This window comes from Chanodichthys erythropterus, chromosome 4 (genome assembly GCF_024489055.1).
Source record: "Chanodichthys erythropterus isolate Z2021 chromosome 4, ASM2448905v1, whole genome shotgun sequence".
Taxonomy (NCBI): Eukaryota; Metazoa; Chordata; class Actinopteri; order Cypriniformes; family Xenocyprididae; genus Chanodichthys; species Chanodichthys erythropterus.
In genome coordinates, this window is record NC_090224.1 from 11,932,631 (window position 1) to 11,947,544 (window position 14,914).

Genomic DNA, 14,914 nt, shown 5'->3' on the forward strand with positions numbered 1-14,914 from the left:
TTTGCCGCCATCTAATGGTGTAATAATGTAATTTCTGTTACTGTTCACGGTCAGGGACTATTTTTTCCGGCGTTAGGAAGGCTTTAGTGAAAGTTTACTTCATGTAAGTTGCATTGATATATATTTTTGGCTTTAATATTTGTATTGTGAGATAACTGTTTTATAAAAGCAATAAGGTACTCGAAGCTAGTGCTGTATCGTGAATAAGTCACAGCTGAAGGCACCACTTTGCGTCGTACCAAACAACGCCCTTCAGCCGTGACTTATTCATGATAGCACAGCCTCTCGTACCTTATTGCTTACATATAGTGTATGTTAATTATTATATCAGTAAGCGCTGTTTCTGAACTCCCTGAAAAACCTCTATTGTAGTCTGGAGTTTTCCTCCAGGAACGCACACGCATATCAAGGCATTCGCCAAAAAAAAGGGGACAAGGCCTCGTGGAGTTGCGTTAGTAGTGCGTTTAAACTTGCGGTTATGGTAAGAGGTATGACATTTCTGAAACACGGTCAAAGCTTTTGACCAATCACAACACACTACCACATCTAACCAATCAGATCACATTGTGCTTTTCAGAAAAAGGGGCTTCATAGAGACTGGAACTAAACAGAGTGTTACTGACAGACTGGGAAGAGAGGTGCTGCAATAATGTAAATGGGGGAAAAAAAGTGTTTTTGGGTTTTTTTTCAAGCATGAAACCTATTCTAGTAGAACCCAAAAACAAACTCAAGACAAAGGGCATAATAGGTCTCCTTTACACAAGTCTGTTCACTTTATTTTTATTTTATTTTTGTTTTTTATTATTCTTATTATTTTGTGGACTGCAGTCGACCTGAATCATGACAGCATGCTGTCAGTCACAGCAAATTGTTTTGAGAGAGAATTGAGGAACAGGTTTAGTAATAGAAGTTATCAGATAAAGGATGGCAGTTGTAAATTCAGTTGAATCTAGTTGAATCATCCACTTTTGGAATGAGCAGTCTGATTTTTAGCACGTAAGCCTCCTCTTCTCTCTCTGTCTGTTCTATTTCATTGTCAGTTAACACATCAAGTGTGTTAACACATCAAGTGTGTCTGTGATCTTTGAAGGTAATTCTTTCTGGTGGCTGTTGAAGTAAAAAAAGATCCCAATAATCACTCGGACAACCCCTCCTTCTTTGCATACACCACACATGGGGGGTGGGGGTTAGACCCCTTTGAGAAAGAGGACCCTTGTTGTGTCACTTACAGTTCATGCTGTTTATATTGATGTTGTTGTCCTAGTTTTTGAAAACCTACTACATCTTAGTTGGATTCTTTTAGATATCTTCAATAGCATTTAATGTGAGCACGTGATTTAGGCAGTATGGCGCAGGTATGAGGGGTCTGAGAACCCCCGTGTGAAGCAAGCAGTCATGTTTAATGGCTACCGTACTATTTCACAGCACCTCAATGACCTGAAGAAGGAGAACTTCAGCCTCAAGCTTCGCATCTACTTCTTGGAGGAGCGCTTCCAGCAAAAATTTGAGGACAGTAGCAGTGAGGATGTCCACCGCCGGGTGAGTGTCACTAGGCTACTGTTAAGGTGTTGATGTAAACAATTAATTTTTGCAACAAATTATGAACCAATTATTAACCTAAAGGCCAATCTATTGCCGGAAAATGCAAATTTTTAGCATGTTTTATGATCATAAGAAAATACAGGGACAAGTCACATTTTACTCCAGGTCATGTGGATATTTTGTGATGACAAATGTTATGGTAAGTTGTCTTGCCATTAAACAGCCTATTATTGTATTTTCATCACAATTTAACTGCAATTGTGCAATTAAGCAATTATGAAATTCAAACAATTCATGAAACACCAAAAACTGTAACAACAAAATATCAAGCCATTATTTTGGCCAACAAATATTGCATTTAATAAGTAGAATTTTTTTTTTTTTTTTTTTTACATTTGAAACACACATGAAAACTGTCACTGAATATGTTGGAGGTGACAATAAGCTTTTACATAAGTAAATTCGAGTACTATAGCACTTGTTTTGCTGGCTTGACAAATGCAAAAACCTAAAATAGCCCATAGATTAGAACCGCAGACACCCAACCATCCAGTAAGTCAAACAGTGAATAACAACTGCAGCCTGGATATGTGGCTCTATTTAAATAAACAACATTAATATGGATCAGCAGTCTCTTGCACCTGTTACAAACTGACTATCGGCACGGGAAAAACTGGATTATGGGTAGAGTTGACTGGCTGAGTCTGGTTGGGTTTGGTTACTATGGGGAAGTAAAGGTGACACTTTCAGCTGTTATCTTCCATATACTACTATACCAGTCTGGAACACAGAAAAAGAAGAGTGTATCACGATGCAACACTGTGAACTTTAAACGCACTTTTGTTGCATATAGAGTGACATACAGGTCCAAAAGTCTGAGATCACATTGAAAATCTGCTATTAATAAACCAAAACTCTTTACTCAATTTTTTTTTGCTGGTAAAAAAAAAAAGGTCAGACTTTTGAACCCCACTGTATATTTATGCATCACATGTCAGGTCACTTATAAAGGCCCATTATTCCTAAGGTGTATGGTTATAATATTCATGCATGAAGCATTAATATTGTAATGAAATCCACACCATTACATTATACCTGTCTTTATTGGAACAATTTAATTCATTTTGATTAATTAGATGAACATGCATTCATGCACAATTGGACTTAAAATAGCATTGCTTAGCTGTTCTGGTAACTGATACTCACAACTGAAATGTGGGTGCAAAGAAAGCCCAAAGACGCTGTATTATTGCCAAAACCAGGCTATTTCTGTGTCTGACCTTTTCAAATGAACCTGATAAAACAAATATTAGTCCCACTGACCCATATAGGCGGCACAAATCATTAAGAACGACTGATATATGACAGCTGCTCCTGAGTGCTTTCATTCATCAAACACTATTTTACTGGCAATGCTCTCTGAGGGCTTTGTATGTATCATTTCAAGAACATACCTATGCACACAAGTACAAGCAGAGACTGATCTCTTGCCAGCTACATTGAGTATCTGGTGGTGAGAGTTATAAAAGTCTCTGTTGCTGTGGCCTGATGCATTGTGGGAAGAAAAAAGTAAAGGGGTCATGTTTGAGTGTGTGTCAGAGAGAGTGAAAGAGCAGGTGGTTGGCGTCTCTTGTTCTATTTTAGGGTCTCCTCACACCCATGAGACTGCAGCTGCACGTGCAGAGAGCTCACGCAGGCTCTGCAGACTCAGCAGAGAAGATCCATGAAATATTTACAACTTTATTTTTAGTGTTTTTAATTGAGCATAGCCTATTAATTGCAGAATAATCTATATGAAAAAAGTCTCTTGGTGGAAGTAAGCATGAATTTCTAATGGACGATTATTAACTGAACAGAAATAAAGACAGGAATGCAATGTTTTTTGAAAATCATATTTTTGAATGCAATACATGCAAAAGCAAAAAACACAAAACATTTGTCTCCAGATTCTGCAAAATGTGATCGCAATGACTTTTTCAAAGAATCTCTTTGTTTTTCAGAACATTGAGCTGAAGGTTGAGGTGGAAAGTTTGAAACAAGATCTCCAGGAAAGACAGGAACAGCTTGACAAGGCCCTGTAAGTATCAAACAACACAAATATATTCTTTATATTTTTATATATTTTCTGTTGACAAATTACAGGCCCTACATTCACACAGCAGAATATGGTTGTCAGTCCTGAGTGCTAAATCCAGTTACATTTACATGTCAGTTATAAATTAAAGTATAAATGAACTAACTCCCTTACATTTTTAACTATCTGCATTTTCAGAGCTTATATGGACAGAATAAACTATTAGTAAATGATATAGACCGTGGGAATGCAACCTTTTAGTTGTTAAGCTATACAGCTATAAGAAAAAATCTAAAATGATAATATTTAGTTAAGTATCATATCATATAATTAAGTATTTATTAAGAGTGCAGATAGTGAAGCCAAACATAATCAGGAAAGCCGTGAAAGCAGCTGAGACAGAAGTCTGTGGTCTATGAATCTGTCTGTTCTTCAGTCTGGTGATCCTCTCTCTCACTCATAATGCTGGGCTGCTTCCAACTACTATCAGCACAACTGCTTCTCATAGGCATGTGCGACTTATCTTGCTATACTGCCAAATGCAAAAGGCCAGAGCCCACTGCCAAGTCCATGTCGAACACTTATCAGGTTTGGGGGGCAGGGCGGAGTGTCATGATGCCCTTTGAAACATGTACCGCAGCACACAGCCCTGTGACTTTATTTTGCTGATGGAGAGGGTATTTGAGCCCCTTTTTTTAAAAAAATAAGTCTCTAATACTCACCAAGGCTGCATTTACTTAATTAAAAAAACAGTCAAAAAAAAAAAAAAAACAGTAATATTGTGAAATATTAAAGGTGTCATCGAAAGTTTTTTTACAAGATGTAATATAAGTCTAAGGTGTCCCCTGAATGTGTCTGTGAAGTTTCAGCTCAAAATACCCCATAGATTTTTTTAAATTAATTTATTTTAACTGCCTATTTTGGGGCATAATTAGAAATGCGCCGATTCAGGCTGCGGCCCCTTTAATTGCTTGCGCTCTCCGCCCCCTCCACTCTATCATTGCATAAAAAAGTTCTCACAGCTAATATAACCCTCAAAATGGATCTTTACAAAGTGTTCGTCATGCATGCTGCATGCATACATCGGATTATGCGAGTATTGTATTTATTTGGATGTTTACATTTGATTCTGAATGAGTTTGAGGCTGTGCTCCATGGCTAACGGCTAATGCTACACTGTTGGAGAGATTTATAAAGAAAGTTGTGTTTATGAATTATACAGACTGCAAGTGTTTAAAAATGAAAATAGCGACGGCTCTTGATCTCCGTGAATACAGTAAGAAACGATGGTAACTTTAACAACATTTAACAGTACATTAGCAACATGCTAACGAAACATTTAGAAAGACAGTTTACAAATATCACTAAAAATATCATGTAATCATGGATCATGTCAGTTATTATTGCTCCATCTGCCATTTTTCGCTATTGTTCTTGCTTGCTTACCTAGTCTGATGATTCAGCTGTGCACAGATCCAGATGTTAAAGGTCCCGTTCTTCGTGATCCCATGTTTCAAACTTTAGTTAGTGTGTAATGTTGTTGTTAGAGTATAAATAAAATCTGTAAAATTTGAAAGCTCAAAGTTCAATGCCAAGCGAGATATTTTATTTAACAGAAGTCGCCTACATCGAACGGCCAGTTTGGACTACATCCCTCTACTTCCTTCTTTAATGACGTCACTAAAACCTCCGCCCACAGGAATACACAAAAAAGGGGGCGTGGTCTTGTTGCGCTCCCACGGAGAAGAGCAAGAGTTGCGTTTGTAGAGTGTGTTTGTTGCCATGTCGTCGAAACGGTGTTATTTTCATCCCACAGTCCAATCACCTTTGTGTGGCCTTCCCAGGGACGCTGTACTTAGAGATCAATGGTTACAATTTATGTTTAACTCGGTTCCCGAAAATTATAATTGTGGTATCCTTACTGCAATAGTTAATGTTGGACTGCAGTGCACATAATGGCCACAAGAGGGGACTATGTTTATGTATATGGCTGTTTTCCGTATGAGGTACTCTTCTGAGTGAGTGCTAACGTTGTACATTTTCTGTCGCTGCTTGTGGAGATTAAAGAGTTCAGTCTCTCGGGAATTATTGTCTTTTGTGTTCATTCGGCACAACACCACAATAATCCACATGTAAAACTATGTGCAGCACATGTTATGGTAAGAGGCGTGACCTTTCCGGGCAAGGAGCGCTCAGAGCCATCTCTATGGCTCTGGGTGCGCTAAGATGCTGTCGAATCACAACACAGGAACCGCTGACACAATCAGAACTCGTTACGTATTTCTGAAGGAGGGACTTCATAGAACAAGGAAGTCATCAGCCCGTTTTTATGACAGTGGAAACAGCGGTATAAAGATAAGTAAATTATGTGAAAAATACTGTGTTTTTTTTACACGCGAAACATGAACACATGTTATATTGCACACTATAAACACAATCAAAGCTTCAAAAAAACACGAAAAACGGGACCTTTAATACTGGCTTGTGTAATGCCTTGGGCTGGCATATGCAAATATTGGGGGTGTACATATTAATGATCCTGACTGTTACGTAATCGCCTGTTCTTCGGAGGTCTTTTAAACAACTGAGATTTATATAAGGAGGAGGAAACAATGGAGTTTGTGACTCACTGTATGTCATTTCCATGTACTGAACTCTTGTTATTTAACTATGCCAAGGTAAATTCAATTTTTAATTCTAGGGCACCTTTAATACAATTTAAAATAACAAATAGTTTTCTATTTGAATATATTTTAAAATGTAATTTATTTCTGTGATGGCAAAGCTGAATTTTCAGCATCATTACTACAGTCTTCAGTGTCACATGATCCTTTAGAAATCATTCTAATATGCTGATTTGGTGCTCAAGAAAATTTATTATCAATGTTGAAAACAGTTGAGCTGCTTAATATTTTTGTAGAAACCCTTATTAAATTTTTTATGGAGTCTTTTTAGTAAAAAGCTAAAAAGTAAAAAGTTTTTTGGTAACAATTTAAGTCTTTACTGTCACTTTTGATCAATTTAATGAATACTTGTTGAATGAAAGTTTCAATTTCTTTCAAAAAACAAAAACAAAAAACATTTGAATTGTACTGTATGCACCTGTATATAGCGTCAAGAGCTAATTCGTTCTCAGTAAAACACACAATGAGCAACTCAGTCCTCACATAAGTGGGGTTAAGTTTTGTGCTTGATGGCAGAAGCTTTGGTTTTTCTTGTACGGTCGAGTGGAAGTGTGTCAGTAATGTTTAAATTTACAGTAGGATCCATTGGCCTTCAGGGGATCACCTGTAAATGAGACCCCCTTCCTTAATGTTATTCTTCAGGTGACATCATTGTTCTGTTGAAAGGCCAGTTGCTGTGTATCATTTCCATCACACGCTCTGTTCTGTTCTGATGATGTGTTTGCCGGTGACCTGCGTCTGAGTCTTAGGAATCGCGCAAAAAAATCCCATCATAATTTCTCCTCGCTTTTTTTTTTTTCTTCATAGCTTCCTCTAAGACACTCAGAACTAACATTCTGTTCACTGAGGACTAAAAAAACAAGCAGAACTGAATGATATCACCTCCTGAGCTAAATGACATGTCTGTAGGCTGTGAATACTAACTGTTTTAGTGACTGATCAGGACGATCGCTCAAACCGCTCGTTGCAATAATGGATGTCCTGGCACGGCGCAGTTAAAAACCCAGAGGTGCCATTTGCTCTAGATCAAACAATTACAACGGGGTCAGTGCCGCAGTCATCATCACGTTCAAAAACAGCTCCGCTGCAGTGGAGCAACGGGGTCTGGAAAAGCCGTTATGAAGTCCTCGAGAGGCTTCCCGAGCACTGCGCTGAGTGAGAGGCTCTCACAGACACTCCAGAATACTTAAAATGTCAGAGCAATGCCCTTCACACACACAAAGAACTTTTAAAAACATCCCAGAGGAGACGTGAGCAAAGACTGTTACGACTCACCTTTGTGACTCTCTTCTTTTGCTTTAATACTCTTTGGGGATTGAAAAATGAAACTGAGACTGAAAGGTATGAATGTGCTCAGGGACAAAGATTAAATAAATCAAACATGACCACTAGTAATGTTTTTCCCCCAAAGGACACTGATACGTTTTTTTTTTGTATAATTTATTTTTAGAATTTTTTATATTATATAGAGTTTTAGAATTAAATTGGTAAGTTCTATATATATAATCACTATAAACACTGTTCCATGCATATATATAAATTGTCATTTATTTCAGTGAAAACACTTCCTTTCTTTGTAAACTAGGCTTTTTATAGATTCAGCGCTGTTTGCATGACACAATTTTGTTTAAATTATTGTAATGAGTGCATTTCTATTGATCATGGCAGAAGTAATTAATTGTTTTAGCCTCTTAGTTAACCTAGAAACAAATTCACAGTGGCACAGGCAGCATTCAGATCAAAAGCATCCTTTCCCCATTTGTATCTATGGATTTGTTTTGACGCATTCTTTCTGAATTGTTCACTAAATCTATTTTGTTTGTATTGTGTTACTTCACAGAACCACAGCAGAGAGTCTGACCAATCAGAATGAGGTGGAGGTGCAGCGTCGCTGTGAGGAACGGCAGCAGGAGATCGGACATATGCAAGAGATTCTGGAGACCAAGATCCAGCTTCTGCAGGAGGTACACATTACATTCCCACACACACAAAAAAAAAAATCTACAGTGTTTAGTATTTAAAACACTTTTGCTGCTTTTGGTTACTTACTCTTTTAAGTGTGTGTTTTTGAAACAAAGTCTGTATAAGAGACTTTATAAAATCATATGCTTATTGTGCAGAACCAAAACTATTTTATTTTATTTTATTTTATTTTAATATGCAGAACCAAAACTATTTTTATTTTATTTTATTTTATTTTTTTATTTTATTTTATTTTAATGTACAGAACAATACGGAAGAGGATAAGGGTCAAGCAATAATAAAAAAATAAGTCTCGAGATTAAAGTTGTTAAATTTCGAGAAAAAACTCATTAAATTTCGAGAAAAAAGTTGAGATAAAATGCTGAGAATAAAGTCATTAAATTACGAGAAAAAAGTTGTTAGACTATGAGAACAAATTCGTTAAATTATGAGAAAAAAAGTCGTTAAATTTCGAGGAAAAAAAGTTGAGATAAAATGTTGAGAATAAAGTCATTAAATTATGAGAAAAATAGCGTAATTTAACGACTTTTTTCTCGTAATTTAATGCTTATTCTCGTAATTTAATGACTTTATTCTCAACATTTTATCTCGACCTTTTTCTCGAAATTTAACAAGTTTTTCTCGTAATTTAATGAGTTTATTCTCAACATTTTATTTCGACTTTTTTGTTTTTAAATTTAACGAGTTTTTTCTCGAAATTGAGCAACTTTAATCTCAAGATGGTTTTATTTTTTTATTATTTCGTGGCCCTAATCCTCTTCCGTAGGTACCAAACTATTTTATTTTATTGCGTTTTTTTCATTTGATTTTATTGCATTTTTTTTTGCATTTTATTTTATCACATTTTTTTATTTTCAGGAGGCTCAATTGGCAAGAAGTGAAGCAGAAAAAATGGCTTCTCTGGCTGACTCGGAGACCCGACGCTGTTTGGCCCTAGAAAGGAGGATGATGATGGAAATGCAGGAGGGAAATGAAAGCTTGTCTGCTGTAGCACAGCATGATGAGATGGCTGAGAAGGACAGGTAAACATTACAGCACTGACAATGAAAATTACTGAATATGCTGCAGTTAATCCAGGGATTGTTTTAAATAGTGTTGATTATTCTGATATTCTGTTACTCAATCTCTGACGCCTTTTCCTCTCTTTGTTTCTCTTAGGTTAATAGCAGAACTGAATGAAACCGTATGCAAGAGAGAGCAAGAAGCAGCCGATCTGAGTGCACAGAGGGATGTCCTTACTGCAAAACTAACTGAGCTGGAAGAGCAAGTGCAGAGCCTCAACTTTTCCCTCCAGCAGAAAGAGAAACACACACAGGTAGCTATACAATAGGACTCTCATTCATGTAAACACACATACACAGATTTAACAGTGGCCTAGATAATCAGTAACCCCTGCAGCCGCCAGTGTGTCACAGAATAATGCTTTTGGCCATATAATAGCATACATACTCAAACATACACACACACATAATTGTGTGTTATATGTGATTGTGCATGTGACATCTGGCTCTTCTGTACTCTTCAGTGTGGTTAACTAGGTCACTTTGGCCTCTGGCCCCTGTTCAACCCCAAAAGAGAAAATGGTTTCGGATATCAGACTGTATTTATAAACACATACACACACAGTCATGCCGTTGCAAATAGGTCATGGCACATGCAGGAGTGATTCAATACTTCACCCAGATTAGTATATTTACAGTATGGGTATAAATCACACACACAAGATGATTTATATTTACTTCACCTTAGATTCATATGTAAACTGAGACATAAAATTAGTATAGCCTACGTGTAGATAAACTTGTTTAACATTGTAACGACAATAAATCAAATTGACTAGAAAATGCAAATTGAAACAAATGCAAAGGAAATTGTTTAACCCTATAAAGCTTACTGTGTCATATTTAAAATGCAAATATCTAAATTATCAACATAATCAAAACTTTGACAAAGCATTTTGTCTAAAGGTTCAATAAACTGTTCCATTTCAAATAATTATATGGCTTTACAGACAGAAAAACAAAATCAAAGGTTATATTAGTCTGTGAACTGTGTGGACATGGCTTGTTTTGTCAAGCTGCAGGCTACATCATTTTCTCTTTTTTAGACCCTCAGAGAAGAACTGGCTCATGGAAAAAGCAACACAGAGAAAGAGATGCAAGTAAGACTTTTTCTTCTATTATTATTTTATTAGTTATTACAAAGGTTTGAATGAACTGTCCAATTTTTAGGAAAATGGCTGTAGTTTAGCTGAACAAGCAGCATCCCCAGTGTGCTGAGAGCGACATCTAGCGACAGTGTACAGCAACAACTATTTAAACTTGACAACTGACATCTGAATTTGTCGTTTATCATCCAATCCAATGTTTTTTCATTTTTCATTTTGTCATTTTTCATGTCTTTTCATGTATTTTACATGAAAGTTATTTTATGTTCCGTGCTGCTATTTGCTCTTGTAAATATTTTTTGTAATGCCATAGAAAAAAAGACACAACTGAGGGGTTAAAGTCTGTACACAGAATAATAATGAAAAATCACAGTTAATTTTACTGTCTCTCAGCAGCTCCTTGCCATCACTGTCACTGGTTAACATAAACAATGAGATAATACTACATTTGCCTGATTAGGATAAATAGGTTTTTGATTAAGGGTGTTTTGTGTTTTAGCACTGTTATGGTGTTCTGTCTCCGTTGTCTAAATTCTAGAGACCTTTGAATGAAAAATCCACACAAGGACACCACAAACTGCCAGAATGTGCAAATATGCTATAAAACATGACATAATTCAGTTATTTCAAGATAGAATCAATATAAATTTATATGAGACTGATCCATCTATTCCCACAAGGTTAGTGTGTGGATGTTTAAATCAACATTCTTCACTGCTGCCATTTACAAGCAGTGTTGAAATGCAGATTTGTATGTCCAACTGCACATTTACTATAATGCTAATAAAAACAACCATTCACACAAATTCAGGATTGTAACCAGGAATATTTAGATCAGTGGTGTAAATAGATATGATGAAACCAGGACGTCTGAAAATCAAAATCACTTTCCCAGTTGCACTTCCTTTGGCGAAAATGGAAATAAGTATGTAAAGCAGTGTCAGCTTTTGCTTGGCTTGTTCCCTTTGTTCGACCGGTTCACTGCAAATACTGAGGGGTGATCTGAGAATTTACAAAAACACCGCTGACAAACAATAAACGACAAAAGGACGATTTAGATAATACTTGTAATATAATTGCGTATTCGGAAGTCAACAGCCGTTGCTACGTTTCAAATAAGTAACATTTTTTGTAGAAACGCATATTTGTGACACCCCTTTTTAGCCAGGAAAATGGTACGCGCCATTTTCCCTGCCTCACTTCTGCCACATCGTTTGCTGCTTCACTGTCTGTACAGTGAGACCCGATTATACACTCAGAATGTTTGCAAACCTCTAATGTAACCATCAGGGGATATAATGTGATATTATTTCCGTTTACATGTCGTGTAATGGTGGTTATATAAAAATGATACGCTTTTTAAACCGGAGTCGGTCGGTGGGATTTAAATGATGTCCTGTCATGTCGGCGTCTTCACAGAAGAGCGAATGAAACATTATCTGGACCGCGCGAGTGAAGGACAAAACACGCATCTTTATTTCCATTGACGAGGACGAGCATCTCGACATCGAAATCAAAATCGAGATTTATTTCCAGCGATATATATATTTAAACAACGATCTCAAGGACATAAATAAGGACATAAAATACTACAACTTTAAGATATAGTGGATTGACTGGGATAAATGAAAGGCGTCATCTAATCTATGACAATCAACCTGACGTGAATTTATGATCATTTACAATGACTGTACACATATATATTTAAAAAGATAAATATTAGTTGCCTTTATTTTTTAAATGTCTTGTTTTTCATTGAAGAAAATTTAGAAATTTAAGAACTTTATATATCATGACACATTTTCACTTTCACTCTTGGTATAGTCTTGGCGCAAACACATGTAGATTATTATTCAGTTGAAGATTTATGATGTTGGACTCGAAGATGAAGGACGTGTGTCGCATCTGTGCAAGGGAGCTGTATGGTAACCAGCGGCGATGGATCTTCCATCCAACTGCCAAGCTGAGTTTGCAGGTGCTGCTGTCCTACGCGTTGGGCAAGGAGATGACCCGAGATGGCCGGGGAGAGTTCGCCTGCAGCAAGTGTGCCTTCATGCTGGACCGAATGTACCGCTTCGACACTGTGATCGCCAGGGTGGAGGCGTTGTCTGTTGAACGAATGCAGAAGCTCTTGTTGGAGAAAGACCGGCTCAGACAGTGCATTGGTGGAATGTACCGCAAAAACAATGCTGATGATTTCGGAGGGGATGGCGGTGCTTCGGACTCTCCTGTAGTGGACTTCTCCAGGTTGGCTGAAGTTGAATACAGTGCTCTACTGCAGGAAGATCTGACATACTCTGTCTATGAGTCCTGGGCTGAGCAAGGCACTCAAGAGCAGGTTCAAGACCACCAATGCCCTTTTCACAATCAGTGCCATGCAGCAGCAGATGCCACTTCATGTCCCCGACCCAGGAAGTGCAAAGGATGCGCTGCACTGCGAGTGCCTGATTCAGATTATGAGGCGGTGTGCAAGGTTCCCAGGAAAGTGGGTCGGAGCACTTCCTGCGGGCCCTCAACACGGTACTCCGGTAGTGTTCCGGACAGCGCTGAGGAGACCGTCCCATCTGCTCCTCCACCAGAACCCGAACCTGTAGAGAACAACCAAACACGCCACCCCGGTGATCCAGAGCCTGTCGGCATAAGTCCTGCCTCCTCTGTGGAGTCTTTGGACACTGCTGTAGATGTCACCCAAGAGTCTCATCCAAAAGTCCATCCTAACACCTTGCAGGGAGAGTCTGAAGAGGAACAATCTACTATCAGGAGGCCCGACTCCAGGCCTGCTTCTGTGTGTGGAATTGACATGGCCCTCAACCTGCTTAAAAGCTTTGAATATCACCCTCTCCAGAGTCACAGAGGTAGTCGGATTCCTGTGCTCCTCAAACCTAATGCTACACCCATGGAGAGCCCTTATCCTCTGCTTCAGTTGCCTCCCACTGGGATAGAGTGTCCCCTTTCCCCCCATCTTCCAGATGCTCCTTCTAGCATCCAGCAGGAGCTTCAGCTAGAGTTGGCAGAATTGGAAGACCTGTGGTTGGATGATTACGTTCAGTGCAAGCCATCAGGGCTTCAGAAGGTACATAAGAAGACCTAAAGATTCTCAGAAAAACATCAGAATGAAGAAAAGGAGGAATTAATGAGGGTTGTTTGAAAATAATATTCTGTGGACTGTCCTTTGCCTATATTAAGAAAGAGGAAGGATGAATTTATAGGGCACAAACTAGATGAGCTGATCAAGGACTCCCTCAGGCTTTTTTGTTCCCAGAGCTCTCCAGCTCTCTGATTGCTTTTGATTACTAGGTTACCCATCATCTTCTTAGCAACTCTTGCATAGCAACTGTTGTTGTGAGCAACAATGCTTCCTGACACAGGCCAATTCCGAAAGGATCATATATTCTTGCTCTTCTAATTAATACATATTGGCTGTGTAAATTTGGGGTCAGTTTATTAAAGAAATTAATACTTTTATTCAGCAAGAATGCATTAAATTGATCAAAAGTGACAGTAAAGACATTTATAATGTTACAAAAGATTCTATTACAAATAAGTGAAATTTCTGTTCATCAAAGAATCTTAAAAATGTATCAAGAACAAAAATATTAAGCAGCACAACTAGTTTTAACATTTATAATAATATAATCAATGTTTCTTGAGCACCAAATCAGCATATTAGAATGATTTCTGAAGGATCATGTGACACTGAAAACTGGTGTAATGGCTGCTGAAAATTCAGCCTTGCATCACAGAAATGAATTACATTTTAAAATATATTAAAATAGAATCTTTCATAATTCTTACTGTATTTTTGATCAAAGAAATGCAGGCTTGGTGAGCATAAGATACTTCCTTCAAAAACATTAAGAAATCTTACAGACCTAAACCTTTGAATGGTGTATATATCTTAAACAAAACACTATTAAGTATATATGATCTTTTTGGCAATATAAATTCATGTAATGTTTAATCCAAGCTATCAAAAGGTACACCCTCATTGTGTGAACCCATGTACTGACAGATAAAGAAACATGCAGTGTGAGTAATTTGATCTTTAGTGTTCAGTATTGTACTGTGCACAGGCAGTTGTAATCACTGTATGTTACTGTAGACAGGGCTGGATCAGAAACATTATCCTCCAGTTAATGGTGCTACTGCTTTTGTGCTAGACAAACTTATTTTTGCGCACAGGCAAGTCTCTATTTATCATAGAGACTAATATTTTTTTATTACAAGATAGTATGATAGTCAGTAAATAGAGAAAGAAATGATGCTAAGTGAAAATGAAAAACAAGGAAATGAACGGCATGCCGCCATGGAAAAATAGGACTTCCTGAGGAAGTTGTAGAGGGAGGCTATGGTCGTAACTGTTTGTTCAGCACTGCGTGTGTCCTCTCACATCAATGCACTTTTTTTTTAAGCATATATGCTCATTTAGTAATCAGAAAAGCAAAGTTGCATCAAATTTTAATA

The 14,914-nt window shown here is 37.5% G+C and overlaps 1 protein-coding gene across 7 annotated transcripts in view; it reads left to right on the forward strand.

Annotated features, from left to right (window-relative positions):
- Positions 1–14,914, forward strand: part of pde4dip (phosphodiesterase 4D interacting protein) — a 74,975-nt gene that overhangs the window by 26,342 nt on the left and 33,719 nt on the right. For 6 of the 7 annotated variants that reach the window (XR_010894962.1, XM_067384110.1, XM_067384112.1 and 3 more), the window contains exon 1: positions 11,699–13,523. Coding sequence is in view for 6 of the 7 variants with exons in the window: in XM_067384110.1 (XP_067240211.1) it covers positions 12,318–13,523 (1,206 nt within the window). In the remaining variant the exon portion in view is untranslated. Of the gene's footprint in view, positions 1–1,425; positions 1,540–3,542; positions 3,620–8,140; positions 8,265–9,141; positions 9,306–9,441; positions 9,599–10,390; positions 10,445–11,698; positions 13,524–14,914 lie in introns of those variants that run through there. The other variant, XM_067384116.1, reaches the window with a different exon arrangement.